The 14,795-nt window shown below is 43.7% G+C and overlaps 1 protein-coding gene across 2 annotated transcripts in view; it reads right to left on the bottom strand.

Annotated features, from left to right (window-relative positions):
• Window positions 1-863: 863 nt before the first annotated feature.
• LOC143776927 (uncharacterized) overlaps window positions 864-14,795 on the bottom strand; it is a 28,938-nt gene continuing 15,006 nt past the window's right edge. Inside the window, exons 1-4 of one of the 2 annotated variants that reach the window (XM_077266780.1) lie at window positions 5,237-5,545; window positions 4,308-4,502; window positions 3,674-3,824; window positions 864-1,045 (exon numbers count right to left, since the gene is read on the bottom strand). In XM_077266780.1, the coding sequence (XP_077122895.1) occupies window positions 895-1,045; window positions 3,674-3,824; window positions 4,308-4,502; window positions 5,237-5,357 (618 nt within the window). In that variant the 5' untranslated portion in view covers window positions 5,358-5,545 and the 3' untranslated portion in view covers window positions 864-894. Of the gene's footprint in view, window positions 1,046-3,673; window positions 3,825-4,307; window positions 4,503-5,236; window positions 5,546-14,795 lie in introns of those variants that run through there. The other variant, XR_013215948.1, reaches the window with a different exon arrangement.

The raw sequence follows: 14,795 nt of genomic DNA on the forward strand, positions 1-14,795 counted from the left end.
CCCCACCCACTTCCTGTAGAGGGGCCAGGACTCGTCCCCCCACACACACTTCCTGTAGAGGGGCCAGGACTCACCACTTCAGTGTTTTCTGCTTCTTAGTGATTTGCAGATTGTCTATTTAGGATGTCAATTAAGACCAGACTCTGAAAGTATAGTGACCACCATTAGAAAAAAAAATGGCTTAAATGGTCACTATGGTTTCAGCAAGTTTAGCGTAAAGCAGCAGAACCGGCAAATAGGAAACTGTCTTATATGTTGTCAGAGGAACAGGCTGCAAGTTCCCAGAGGTTTGTGATTACAGCTGAGGAGGAGGAGGAGGAGAGTCAGAAACACGCACACGGATTGTGCTGCTCTATTAGTGTTTTGTCACCCAAGAGCTGGATTCGCAGCTATACCGCTCAGTACGTCTGTAACATCCTCCATGCTGCTGCTGCTGCTTTTGAACATGTGGTACATAAAAAAGAGAGCAAGAATCCCTTATGTCTTTGTGTATGGGAGACATCATAGCAACCACTACCCCCACCGATCAGATATTGATGTCCTACCCGAAGGATGAACGATTACAAAAAAAAATTCAGAATAGAAGCAATCTATTATTATTTTTTTTTTTTTACAATGCTGCTCTGGGTTTCACCTCTTTATGGTCTGGCAATGGATGTTTTCTGAAACCTGTAAGTTTGCTTTGCTGTAAACAGGATTTTTGTTTTTGACGGAACCTCCTTCCCCGAATAGAGATCTGCAGTGTTTGTGACGATGTGTCCTCATCACTGCAATACACGTCCTTTTTTTTTTTTTTTTCTTTATTACATTTTTTTTAATTTTTACAAAAACATACTTTTTGCGATGAAATCCTTGTAGTACGAGTAAGCAATAAAATTACATAGCTGATTTTTTTTATGTTTGAAAACCGCAATTTTCTAATCCATTTGGGCCTTTGAAGTAGACGGAGCGGTAAAGGCCGGACTCTTGCGGGGGGTCAGGATGGAAACTGTTACCGCCGAACCGCACTGGGGTCTCCATGAAGAACCCTGGATTGGGTGCACTCCTGCAGAGAAAAAAAAAATCATTTGCATCTTTGCGCCTTTTCTTGGTCAGCCATGCTCGTAGTGGGGGCCTAGAGCGCTGCAGGACCTGCCCCTGACTCATTCCCATTGGTAGACGGGTCCTACTTTACCACCTTGTGTCCTGTACATAACACACCTGCAGTGATTCCTCCCTGTCCTCATGTCAGGTTGTATTGAGTAATCGTGATGCAGGCTCAGGATTCTGCCTCGCTTAGGCCCAGCTTAAAGGGAATCTGACAGCAGATTTTAGTTAATCTGAGGGAAGCATGATGTAGAGCAAGAGACCCTGATTCCAGTGATGTATCACTTACTAGGGTGTGTGTTGTAGTTTCAGTACAATAAGGGTTTTATCAGCAGGAAATTATCACTACAAGACTAGGTGTCACGTGCCAGGGAGTCCTGCTAATCTGTTAAACTCTGCCCACATCACTGATTGGCAGTGTACACCGGAAGCTACCAATCAGTGGTGTGGGCGGGGTTGTACATAACTGCATTCTGAGCAGAGAAAACAGGGATGCTATAAAAAAAAAAAAATTTCACCAAGCAGCCCAGTAAGTGACACATCGCTGGAATCAGGGTTTCAGCCCCTACAGTATGCAGCTTGAAGATATCATAGCAAAAACCTATATACCTGTTGACAGATTTCCTCTAACTCTGACCATGGAGAGAAATTCTTTTTTTTTTTTCTCTTTCTCTCTAAAACCTTGTAGTCCAAGTTCACATAGATCTGGTTTGCTCTGGAAATAATCCACACCCAAATCTGCCCTAAATGTTGTAGATTTTTCAAGCAATAAATTTTCTGCTTCCCCCTATGCTGATGTTACATTAGATGCCTACGATGATCGGTCAATTACGTGACCATGTGGGGCTGGCAGAAGATTAAGAAGAAGAAACCTATACATTTTCCAAAATATTTTAATTTGTCAATTTTCCTATGGATCTGCAGCAAAATCCCCCACAGATTGCAGGTTTTTTTTTTTTTTTTTTTTAAATTTGCGTTTGAAGATCATGGAAAATAATTTGCAACAACTTCATGCACGTTAGTCCTAAGAAATTGAGATGCGCAGTCAAGTCGTGTGGTGCACCTTCCCGTCAGCTGTCTCATCCCCTTCTCCCGGCTTCACCCCCTTCTCCCATCTCCTTTTCCCGTCTCCCTTCCGGTTTCCCCCCCCCTTCTCGCGTCTCCACCCCCTTCTCCCATATCCACTCCCATCTCCCTCCCCTCTCCACCCCATTCTGTCTCCCTCTCCTCTCCCATCTCCTCCCCCACTTCTCCCATCTTCACTCCCGTCTCCACCCCTTCCGTCTCCCTCCCCTCTCCACTCCCTTCTATCTCGCATCTCCCTCCCATCTCCCCCTTCTCCCGTCTCCTCCCATGTCTCCCGTCTCCTCCCATGTCTCCCGTCTCCTCCCATGTCTCCCGTCTCCTCCCTTCTCTCTCCTGTCTCCCTCCCATGTCTCTCCCGTCTCCTCCCATGTCTCTCCCGTCTCCTCCCTTCTCTCTCCTGTCTCCCTCCCATGTCTCTCCCGTCTCCTCCCATGTCTCTCCCGTCTCCTCCCATGTCTCTCCCGTCTCCTCCCATCTCTCTCCCGTCTCCTCCCATCTCTCTCCCGTCTCCTCCCTTCTCTCTCCCGTCTCCTCCCTTCTCTCTCCCGTCTCCCTCCCATGTCTCCCGTCTCCTCCCTTCTCTCTCCCGCCCTTCTCTCTCCCGTCTCCGCCCATGTCTCTCCCGTCTCCTCCCATCTCTCTCCCGTCTCCTCCCATCTCTCTCCCGTCTCCTCCCATGTCTCTCCCGTCTCCGCCCATGTCTCTCCCGTCTCCGCCCATGTCTCTCCCGTCTCCTCCCATCTCTCTCCCGTCTCCTCCCATCTCTCTCCCGTTTCCTCCCATCTCTCCCGTCTCCTCCCATCTCTCTCCCGTCTCCTCCCTTCTCTCTCCCGTCTCCTCCCTCCCGTCTCCTCCCTTCTCTCTCCCGTCTCCTCCCTTCTCTCTCCCGTCTCCTCCCTTCTCTCCCGTCTCCTCCCTTCTCCTCTCTCCCGTCTCCTCCCTCCCGTCTCCTCCCTTCTCTCTCCCGTCTCCTCCCTTCTCTCTCCCGTCTCCTCCCTTCTCTCTCCCGTCTCCTCCCTTCTCCTCCCTCCCGTCTCCTCCCTTCTCCTCCCTCCCGTCTCCTCCCTTCTCCTCCCTCCCGTCTCCTCCCTTCTCTCTCCCGTCTCCTCCCTCCCGTCTCCTCCCTTCTCTCTCCCGTCTCCTCCCTTCTCTCTCCCGTCTCCCGCCCTTCTCTCTCCCGCCCATGTCTCTCCCGTCTCCTCCCATGTGTCTCCCATGTCTCTCCCGCATCCCTCCCGTTTCCCTCCCGCCCTTCTCCCATCACTACCACACCAGCTTTAACAAGAGCCGGGTCAGTCGGCACCAAAATCTTGCGCTTGCACCGATTATCTAGGTACTGGCGTATGCACTGAACAGGAAATAGTCTTATGTTCTGACACCCTCCCTTTTAAAGCCTGGACCTTTAATTATACAGACAGTCTCATGGATCGGACCTTAAAGGGCAAAATGCACGTGCCCAATATTCCTGTTCTAAGCGTAAAGATTATTGGACGCCACTCACCTGCCCCAGGCTGCCTCTCGCTGCAGGCTCAGCTGTCGCTCCCGCACACAACAGACGGTGAATGCGACAAACATTGTGATGATGATGAAGCAGCTGACCAGCGAGATGATGAGCGCAAGGCGAAAACCTTTATTTGGAGTCAGCGAGACGGCTGTGAGCAGAAAATGAGAAATGCAGGCGGGATGTGACTGGAAAAGTCAAAAAGCTTTTATAATAAAATAGCGCCACTTTTCTCCATAGGTTGTGTGTGATTTGCAACTCTGATTGAAGTGAATGGGGTTGTGCTGTCATTTACTGGTCTAAAGTCCTACTCTAGGATTAGGAGTCCTATTTGTTTATTGCCAGCCTTCTATGTAAAGTGTCTCCCTTATTGTAGGGGTGAGAACTAGACGGAATCGGTCTCCTTCCACCTCTGGCAGCTGACACAGACTCCTTTGCTCCTGTCCTGACAAACAGGGCAGGAGACTTTCTATTGGCAAAGAATCACGGCCTAGGAACTTGGCTGCCGAGAGTGTGACTGAGCATGTGCGACCATGAGCTTAGTGGACGTGAGCGTTATTACACACTCTGAACACCAGGTGGTGCTAAGTGAATGACATAATTCAGAGAGTAACCCTAGTGTTCCCCTCCTTACCCTGACACTGGGGTTCCTGATGATTCCACTGGAGGTCGTCTCCTTTCTTCTGACATCTGAGCTTATAAAATCCCAGTAATTGGAAGCCGTCTTGGCAGCTAAATATGGCTACTGAGCCCAAGAAACGTTCTTCAGCATCAGACATGTGGAACGATCCACCAGGTGGCGCTACGAGAACTGGACACAGCGCCGCAGCTAGAACACAATGGAAGTTTTGGGTTTTTACGTGTATAGTTTCGAACATCTTGTGTCATCTACAGAAGAAGCCTAAACTTCTAGAATTTTAATTCCTTTGTTTGCAATTTTTAAATTTTAATTTTTTTTGTTTTTTATATATATTTATAAGACATAATCTGCAATATTCCCCCTCAACAAGGTTAAAAAAAACTCTGAATTTTCTTTAATTTAAAAAAAAAAAGACCCTCTGATTTGGGTTTAGAAAAAAATATTGTAAAACTGGGGGATTTTTTTTTTTTTTCAATTCTAGTTTAGATTTTAAAAAAACTGTTTTTTTCATATTTTTGTAGCTTTCTAATTTAGGTTTCAAATTTTTCATTATTGTATTTTCTATGTAAAATTTCTTTGCAGTTTTACAATTTTTTAGTTTTTTTTGTACTTTTTATGATTGCATAAAAACTTATGTAACGTATTTTGGGTCGGATCAGGATTTACAGTATTTTTGCTACTAAAAAAAAACACTAGGACACGGATGGAATTAGAAAATATTACAGTTGTAATTAAAAATAATAGGTTATTCATTAACTTTTTATATTTTTATTGATGATACTTTTTATTGTTTGGGGGTTTTTGTTTGTTTTGGGTTTTTTTTTTCAAAATTTGGGGAAAAAAAATTGGAGTAATGACAAATTTTAGGTAAATGATCAAGATTGTTAGCAGAAATGCTATTACCTTAGTGGAGCGACCCTTACCTGAGGAATTGGGAGCGGGCGGGATTTCTGCGTCCAGTGTCTTGTTTCCACCCTCCGCGTCTCCGGACGTGTTGATCCCGGGTAGAATGATGTAGAACGTATAGAACATTATCGGAATCATATTATTTCAGCTTTTCCCATTTTCGCCCGGACCTGGAACCGACGATCGTGTCCTATGTCCGTGCGGACAGCCCTGATATCTCGGTGATGTCTGTTCCAGCCGTGCCGTTATCCGCCCAAATTCTCCCTCTGCTGTAATCCGCCACCTTCTAATTCCAGCTCCTTAATAAAGGCCGCTGCCCACCAGATATCCCTTTTAATTCACAATGATAAAGGGCCATTAGACCTAAAGCCGAAGGCTTATAAAGTGCAGCTGCCTTTATAATGCTCACATATGGATGGAGAGTCTTAAAGGGGTATGCACAAGTCAGACTCATTGTGCCATAAACGTACGCTGCGGTTTTCCCACAACCCGATCATGGAGCGATGGAAGAAGGTCGCCGAGGCTGATGGTCCTAGATCGTCTGGTTGGCAGCTGACTCTCCCAGACACAGGAGCGATTATTTTAGTGAGCGCTCCTGCGTTCTCTATGAGAGAGCCTCAGACGGCTGTCTGTCTCCAAGAGTCTGAAATGGAACACGCCAATCCTTTAAATCCCCGACAATTGTCCAGGGCCCCCACACATTATATGGTTGTCACTGGAGCTTTGTGAGCACAGTCATTTCTCCCATACGCGGGAGTGCTCGCTTGGCCCAAGCGCTCCTGTGTTCTTTATGAGAGAGCCGCTTCCAGATATCTTTGATGGCTGCCTAACTCCTGGAATCGCTAGGACATGTTGTTTCCTTAACTCCCTCAACAATTGTCCAGGGCCCCCACACATTATATGGTTGTCACCAGAGCCTTGCGCTCACAGCCGTCTCTCCCATACACAGGAGCGCTTGCTTGGTCCAAGCGCTCCTGTGTTCTTTATGAGAGAGCAGCTGCCGGACATACTTGATGGTGGTCTAACTCCGGGAATCGCTAGGACATGTAGTTTCCTTAACTCCCTCAACAATTGTCCAGGGCCCCCACACATTATATGGTTGTCACCAGAGCCTTGCGCTCACAGCCGTCTCTCCCATACACAGGAGCGCTTGCTTGGCCCAAGCGCTCCTGTGTTCTTTATGAGAGAGCAGCTGCCGGACATACTTGATGGTGGTCTAACTCCTGGAATCGCTAGGACATGTTGTTTCCTTAACTCCCTCAACAATTGTCCAGGGCCCCCACACATTATATGGTTGTCACCAGAGCCTTGCGCTCACAGCCGTCTCTCCCATACACAGGAGCGCTCGCTTGGCCCAAGCGCTCCTGTGTTCTTTATGAGAGAGCAGCTGCCGGACATACTTGATGGTGGTCTAACTATGGGAATCGCTAGGACATGTAGTTTCCTTAACTCCCCCAACAATTGTCCAGGGCCCCCACACATTATATGGTTTTCACTGGAGCTTTGTGAGCACAGTCGTCTCTCCCATACACAGGAGCCTCACATGGTCCAAGCGCTCCTGTGCTCTTTATGAGAGATCCGCTGCCAGACATCTTCGTCGGTGGTCTAGCTCCAAGAATTACTGGGACACGTTGGTTCCTTAACTCCCCTGACAATTGTTTTCGGCCCCCCCCCCCATACCTATTAGATGGTTGTTGCTCAAGCTATGCGATCTCGGACATCTCTCCTATACACAAGAGCGCTCGCTTGTTACATATGAGAGAGCCGCTGCTGTCTCTCTTTGACAGTGGTCTATTCTCAGGAATCGCCAGTCTAAGATGGGACACACCGGTTCCTTAACTCCCCCGACAATTGTCCAGGGCCCCCACACAGTATATGGTTGTCGCCCGAGCTTTGCAATCTCAGCCGTCTCTCCCATACACGGGAGCGCTCGCTTGGCCCAAGTGCTCCTGTGTTGTTTATGAGAGAGCCACAGCTGAACGTCTTTGATGGTGCTCTAACTCTGGGGATCACCAGTCCAAAATGGGACACTCTGGTTCCTTAACTACCCCAACAATTGACCAGGGTCCCCACACAGTATATGATGGTTTTTCAAGGTTTGCGATTTCGTCCTTCTCTCCCAAATACCAGAGCGCTCGCTTGGCCCAAAAACTCCTGTGTTCTCTATGAGAGAGCCACTGTCAGACGTCTTTGACGGTGGTCTTTCTCTTGGAATCGTTGGGACATGTTGGTTCCTTAACTCCCCTGACAATTGATTTGGGGCCCTCCATACAGTATACATGGTTGTCGCTCAAGCTATGCAATCTCGGTTGCCTCTCCCAAACACAGGAGCGCTCGCTTGGCCCAAAAGCTCCTGTGTTCTCTGAGAGCCACTGTCAGACATCTTTGACGGTGGTCTTACTCTGGGAATCGTTGGGACATCTTGGTTCCTTAACTTCCCTGACAATTGATTTGGGGCCCCCCCATACATAATACATGGTTCTCACTCAAGCTATCATCTCGGTTGCCTCTCCCATACACAAGAGCGCTCACTTGGGCCGAGTGCTCCTGTTTTCTCTATGACAGCCGCTGCTGGATGTCTCTGACAGTGGTCTATCACAAAGAAATCAGCAGTATGAAATGGGACATTCCCGATTCTTAACTCTGGATTATCCAGAGTCCCCATACATGGTGAAACCTGTTTATCAACATGACATGACAAAGAGATAAAGGTGATGTTTGTCTCTAAATTTTACCAATCTCAATCTGAGATCATCTGGAGGAAGGATCAGCAGTAAGTGTTCAGTTTCCCCACAGCACTCCAACAGGAGAAAAGAAGTATTACACCGTGCCAGTCCTGTTTTTTTCATCCGTTGTTTTGGGGATGGTGTAAGAGACGCTCCATGAACGCAGTCGGTGATGGCAGATTTTTAGACTTCTCTCAGTGAGAACGTGCAGCGGGATTAGTCTTAATCTCGGGTGTTATATAGAGCCTCGTTCTGCCTCGCACCAGATTATGGGCCGGGGGGGGACGAAGTGAGAATTAGAACTCTCCGCTTGTTTTTCTCGGCCAGATTTAAAGAGATTTCATTTTGAGTTTTTGCATCGAAAGTAATCCTATTAATGGGATATAATCCAGGATCGGAGAAGAGCCTTTCCATTAGAACCGAGTGTACGCAGTTAAAGGAGACATGAATCCAACTAAACTTTATTCTTAAAGGGGAAGTCCCGTTCATTACATACATGAGTGGTAATTGCTCGTCTTGGCTTTTACAATAGACCCTCCTGTGAGAAAGTAAATTGCCTCCATGCAGGAACTTTGTACGAAGCATTGGCCACACGGATGTGACACGTGAGGGTCGATACTACGGGGCACGAGTCTGCCAGTCAATGAGAAGCATGTGCTGCCTTACTACACTCACAAGAGTTTGTATCACATGCTCAGATTGCGCACGCTCCCACTGAGCCACCGCAATGTGATTACTCTCTGCTTAACCCATGTACTGCCCAGCTACACCAATGCCGTGGGATATGATCTAGGAGACTGGGAAAATACAGAGGAACTTTGGGAAGTTGCTTAATAGACAAAGGAGGGGGGAGTGTGGAGGGGCGACCCATCTATTCCAAAGTCCAGAATGGCAATTATGAGTTGTGAGAGCCATTATAGCGTTAGAAATGGATGATAACTGCAGGAGATGGTAAAAATCCATTACAGGTTCTGTGGCTGATCTGCAGTGAAATCTCCCATTGTCATAGCAAAGAGTTAAATCTACTGATAAAATCCACGAAAGGAAAAAATGGCATTATGCGGATTTTATAAAAAGAAAATCCAAAAACAAACGCAGCAGAATGTCAATTTCAGCTGCCGATATTCACCGTGGATTTTCAGAGCCCAAGCAATTTCTGCACCATTCGATGGAAATTTTGCAGCTGCAGAAAAATGTGCAGGAAATCCGATCTAGGAGGAATGAAACTAGGAGAGACACTTGTAGAGAAGGATCCGGGTGAGATTTGTAGATCACAGACTAAATCACAGCATGAAATGTCAATCAGCGTCTTCTATGCAGGGTACTGTCATGTAGAAAACAGCAGTGTACTGTAAGAGCAGTGATTATATGAACAGACGACCTCAGGAGCTGGTCCTTTACTGTAAGAGCAATGACTATATGAACAGACGACCTCAGGAGCTGGTTCTTTACTGTAAGAGCAGTGATTATATGAACAGACGACCTCAGGCGCTGGTCCTTTACTGTAAGAGCAGTGATTATATGAACTGACGACCTCAGGCGCTGGTTCTCTACTGTAAGAGCAGTGACTATATGAACTGACGACCTCAGGCGCTGGTTCTCTACTGTAAGAGCTGTGACTTTATGAACAGACGACCTCAGGAGCTGGTTCTCTACTGTAAGAGCAGTGACTATATGAACTGACGACCTCAGGCGCTGGTCCTTTACTGTAAGAGCTGTGACTTTATGAACAGACGACCTCAGGAACTGGTTCTTTACTGTAAGAGCTGTGACTTTATGAACAGACGACCTCAGGAGCTGGTTCTCTACTGTAAGAGCAGTGACTATATGAACTGACGACCTCAGGCGCTGGTCCTTTACTGTAAGAGCTGTGACTTTATGAACAGACGACCTCAGGAACTGGTTCTTTACTGTAAGAGCTGTGACTTTATGAACAGACGACCTCAGGAGCTGGTTCTCTACTGTAAGAGCAGTGACTATATGAACAGACGACCTCAGGCGCTGGTCCTTTACTGTAAGAGCAGTGACTATATGAACTGACGACCTCAGGCGCTGGTCCTTTACTGTAAGAGCAATGACTATATGAACAGACGACCTAAGGAGCTGGCTCTTTACTGTAAGAGTTTTAACTATATGAACAGACGACCTCAGGAGCTGGTTCTCTACTGTAAGAGCAGTGACTATATGAACTGACGACCTCAGGCGCTGGTCCTTTACTGTAAGAGCAGTGGTTATACAAACAGACGACCTCAGTAGCTGGTTCTTTACTGTAAGAGCTTTGACTATATGAACAGACGACCTAAGGAGCTGGCTCTTTACTGTAAGAGTTTTAACTATATGAACAGATGACCTCAGGAGCTGGTTCTTTACTGTAAGAGCTTTGACTATATGAACAGACGACCTCAGTAGCTGGTTCTTTACTGTAAGAGCTTTGACTCTATGAACAGATGACCTCTGGAGCTCGTCACAGTGAGAATAGTCGGTTTCAAAAGAGAATAAAATAAGATAAATATGTGAAACTCTTGTGATCAGCTCCAGTTGATCAACACTCGGGATCAGAATGGAATCCGTGCTTTTTAGGGCAGGCGGGGTGCATTTGCAGCGAATGTCCCTTCCCTTCATCTTCACCATTCCTCGGCAGAACATGATGGACTATGCACTTAACCTGTCAGATCTACAGATCATGTGATTGCGGAGAGTGAGAGAATCTCAGCACCACCAGTAGTAATTAGATAACTGCAGATTATTAGATAACGCGTATTTCCTGACCCTGTTATATGATTTATTGATTCCAGCCTGCTCTCTGCACAAAATATTAGCCACGTCTGGTATAATATGAGCTTTATCACGTCCAGAACTCCTAAAATTCACTACGGACGGACACTACGTTTCCTATATGATGAAGTTTACGATAATCAGCCATAACATTAAAACCACCAGCCTGGATACCCAAGTTATACCCGCTGTACATATATAATTATATTCAAAAGGTGGTCAGGTTATACCAGCTATACATATATAACTATATACAGGAGATGCTCAGGTTATACCAGCTGTACATATATAACTATATACAGGAGATGCTCAGGTTATACCAGCTGTACATATATAACTATATACAGGAGATGCTCAGGTTATACCGGCTGTACATATGTAATTATATACAGGAGATGCTCAGGTTATACCGGCTGTACATATATAATTATATACAGGAGATACCCAGGTTATACCAGCTGTACATATATAACTATATACAGGAGATGCTCAGGTTATACCGGCTGTACATATATAATTATATACAGGAGATGCCCAGATTATACCAGCTGTACATATAAAATTATATACATGAGATGCCCAGGTTATACAAGCTGTACATATATAAGTATATACAGGAGATGCCCAGGTTATACCGGCTGTACATATATAATTATATACAGGAGATGCCCAGGTTATACCAGCTGTACATATATAATTATATACAGGAAATACCCAGGTTATAGCAGCTATACATATATAATTATATACAGGAGATGTCCAGGTTATACCAGCTGTACATATATAATTATATACAGGAGATGCCCAGGTTATACCAGCTGTACATATATAATTATATACAGGAGATGCCCAGGTTATACCAGCTGTGCATATATAATTATATACAGGAGATGCCCAGGTTATACCAGCTGTACATATATAGTTATATACAGGAGATGCCCAGGTTATACCATCTATACATATATAACTATATACAGGAGATGCCCAGGTTATACCAGCTGTACATATATAATTATATACAGGAGATGCCCAGGTTATACCAGCTGTACATATATAATTATATACAGGAGATACCCAGGTTATACCAGCTGTACATATATAATTATATACAGGAGATACCCAGGTTGTACCAGCTGTACATATATAATTATATACAGGAGATGCCCAGGTTATACCAGCTGTACATATATAATTATATACAGGAAATACCCAGGTTATACCAGCTGTACATATATAACTATATACAGGAGATGCTCAGGTTATACCAGCTGTACATATATAATTATATACAGGAGATGCCCAGGTTATACCAGCTATACATATATAACTATATACAGGAGATGCTCAGGTTATACCAGCTGTACATATATAACTATATACAGGAGATGCTCAGGTTATACCAGCTGTACATATATAACTATATACAGGAGATGCTCAGGTTATACCGGCTGTACATATGTAATTATATACAGGAGATGCTCAGGTTATACCGGCTGTACATATATAATTATATACAGGAGATACCCAGGTTATACCAGCTGTACATATATAACTATATACAGGAGATGCTCAGGTTATACCGGCTGTACATATATAATTATATACAGGAGATGCCCAGATTATACCAGCTGTACATATAAAATTATATACATGAGATGCCCAGGTTATACAAGCTGTACATATATAAGTATATACAGGAGATAACCAGGTTATACCAGCTGTACATATATAATTATATACAGGAGATACCAGGTTATACCGGCTGTCCATATATAATTATATACAGGAGATGCCCAGGTTATACCAGCTGTACATATATAATTATATACAGGAAATACCCAGGTTATAGCAGCTATACATATATAATTATATACAGGAGATGTCCAGGTTATACCAGCTGTACATATATAATTATATACAGGAGATGCCCAGGTTATACCAGCTGTACATATATAATTATATACAGGAGATGCCCAGGTTATACCAGCTGTGCATATATAATTATATACAGGAGATGCCCAGGTTATACCAGCTGTACATATATAGTTATATACAGGAGATGCCCAGGTTATACCATCTATACATATATAACTATATACAGGAGATGCCCAGGTTATACCAGCTGTGCATATATAATTATATACAGGAGATGCCCAGGTTATACCAGCTGTACATATATAATTATATACCAGAGATGCCCAGGTTATACCCGCTGTACATATATCATTATATACAGGAGATGCCCAGGTTATACCAGCTATACATATATAACTATATACAGGAGATGCCCAAGTTATACCAGCTGTACATATATAATTATATACAGGAGATGCCCAGGTTATACCAGCTGTACATATATCATTATATACAGGGGATACCCAGGTTATATCAGCTGTACATATATAATTATATACAGGAGATACCCAGGTTATAGCAGCTGTACATATATAATTATACACAGGAGATGCCCAGGTTGTACCAGCTGTACATATATAATTATATACAGGAGATGCCCAGGTTATACCAGCTGTACATATATAATTATATACAGGAAATACCCAGGTTATACCAGCTGTACATATATAATTATATACAGGAGATGCCCAGGTTATACCAGCTGTACATATATAATTATATACAGGAGATACCCAGGTTATACCAGCTGCACATGTATAATTATATACAGGAGATACCCAGGTTATACCAGCTGTACATATATAATTATATACAGGAGATACCCAGGTTATACCAGCTGTACATATATAATTATATACAGGAGATGTCCAGGTTATACCAGCTGTACATATATAATTATATACAGGAGATACCCAGGTTATACCAGCTGCACATGTATAATTATATACAGGAGATACCCAAGTTATACCAGCTGTACATATATAATTATATACAGGAGATACCCAGGTGGTACCAGCTGTACATATATAATTATATACAGGAGATGCCCAGGTTATACCAGCTGTACATATATAATTATATACGGGAAATACCCAGGTTATACCAGCTGTACATATATAATTATATACAGGAGATGTCCAGGTTATACCAGCTGTACATATATAATTATATACAGGAGATGCCCAGGTTATACCAGCTGTACATATATAATTATATACAGGAGATACCCAGGTTATACCAGCTGTACATATATAATTATATACAGGAGATACCCAGGTTGTACCAGCTGTACATATATAATTATATACAGGAGATGCCCAGGTTATACCAGCTGTACATATATAATTATATACAGGAAATACCCAGGTTATACCAGCTGTACATATATAATTATATACAGGAGATGTCCAGGTTATACCAGCTGTACATATATAATTATATACAGGAGATGCCCAGGTTATACCAGCTGTACATATATAATTATATACAGGAGATACCCAGGTTATACCAGCTGCACATGTATAATTATATACAGGAGATACCCAGGTTATACCAGCTGTACATGTATAATTATATACAGGAGATGTCCAGGTTATACCAGCTGTACATATATAATTATATACAAGAGATGCCCAGGTTATACCAGCTGTACATATATACTGTAATTATATACAAGAGATGCCCAGGTTATACCAGCTGTACATATATAATTATATACAGGAGATGCCCAGGTTATACCAGATGTACATATATAATTATATACAGGAGATGCCCGGGTTATAACAGCTGTACATATATAAATATATACAGGAGATGCCCAGGTTATAGCAGCTGTACATGTATAATTATATACAGGAGATGCCCAGGTTATAGCAGCTGTACATATATAATTATATACAAGAGATGCGCAGGTTATACCAGCTGTACATATATAATTATATACAGGAGATGCCCAGGTTATACCAGCTGTACATATATAATTATATACAGGAGATGCCCAGGTTATACCAGCTGTACATATATAATTATATACAGGAGATGCCCAGGTTATACCAGCTGTACATATATAATTATATACAGGAGATGCCCAGGTTATACCAGCTGCAGATATATAATTATATACAGGAGATGCCCAGGTAATACCAGCTGTACATATATA

Source organism: Ranitomeya variabilis, chromosome 5 (assembly GCF_051348905.1).
Source record: "Ranitomeya variabilis isolate aRanVar5 chromosome 5, aRanVar5.hap1, whole genome shotgun sequence".
Taxonomy (NCBI): Eukaryota; Metazoa; Chordata; class Amphibia; order Anura; family Dendrobatidae; genus Ranitomeya; species Ranitomeya variabilis.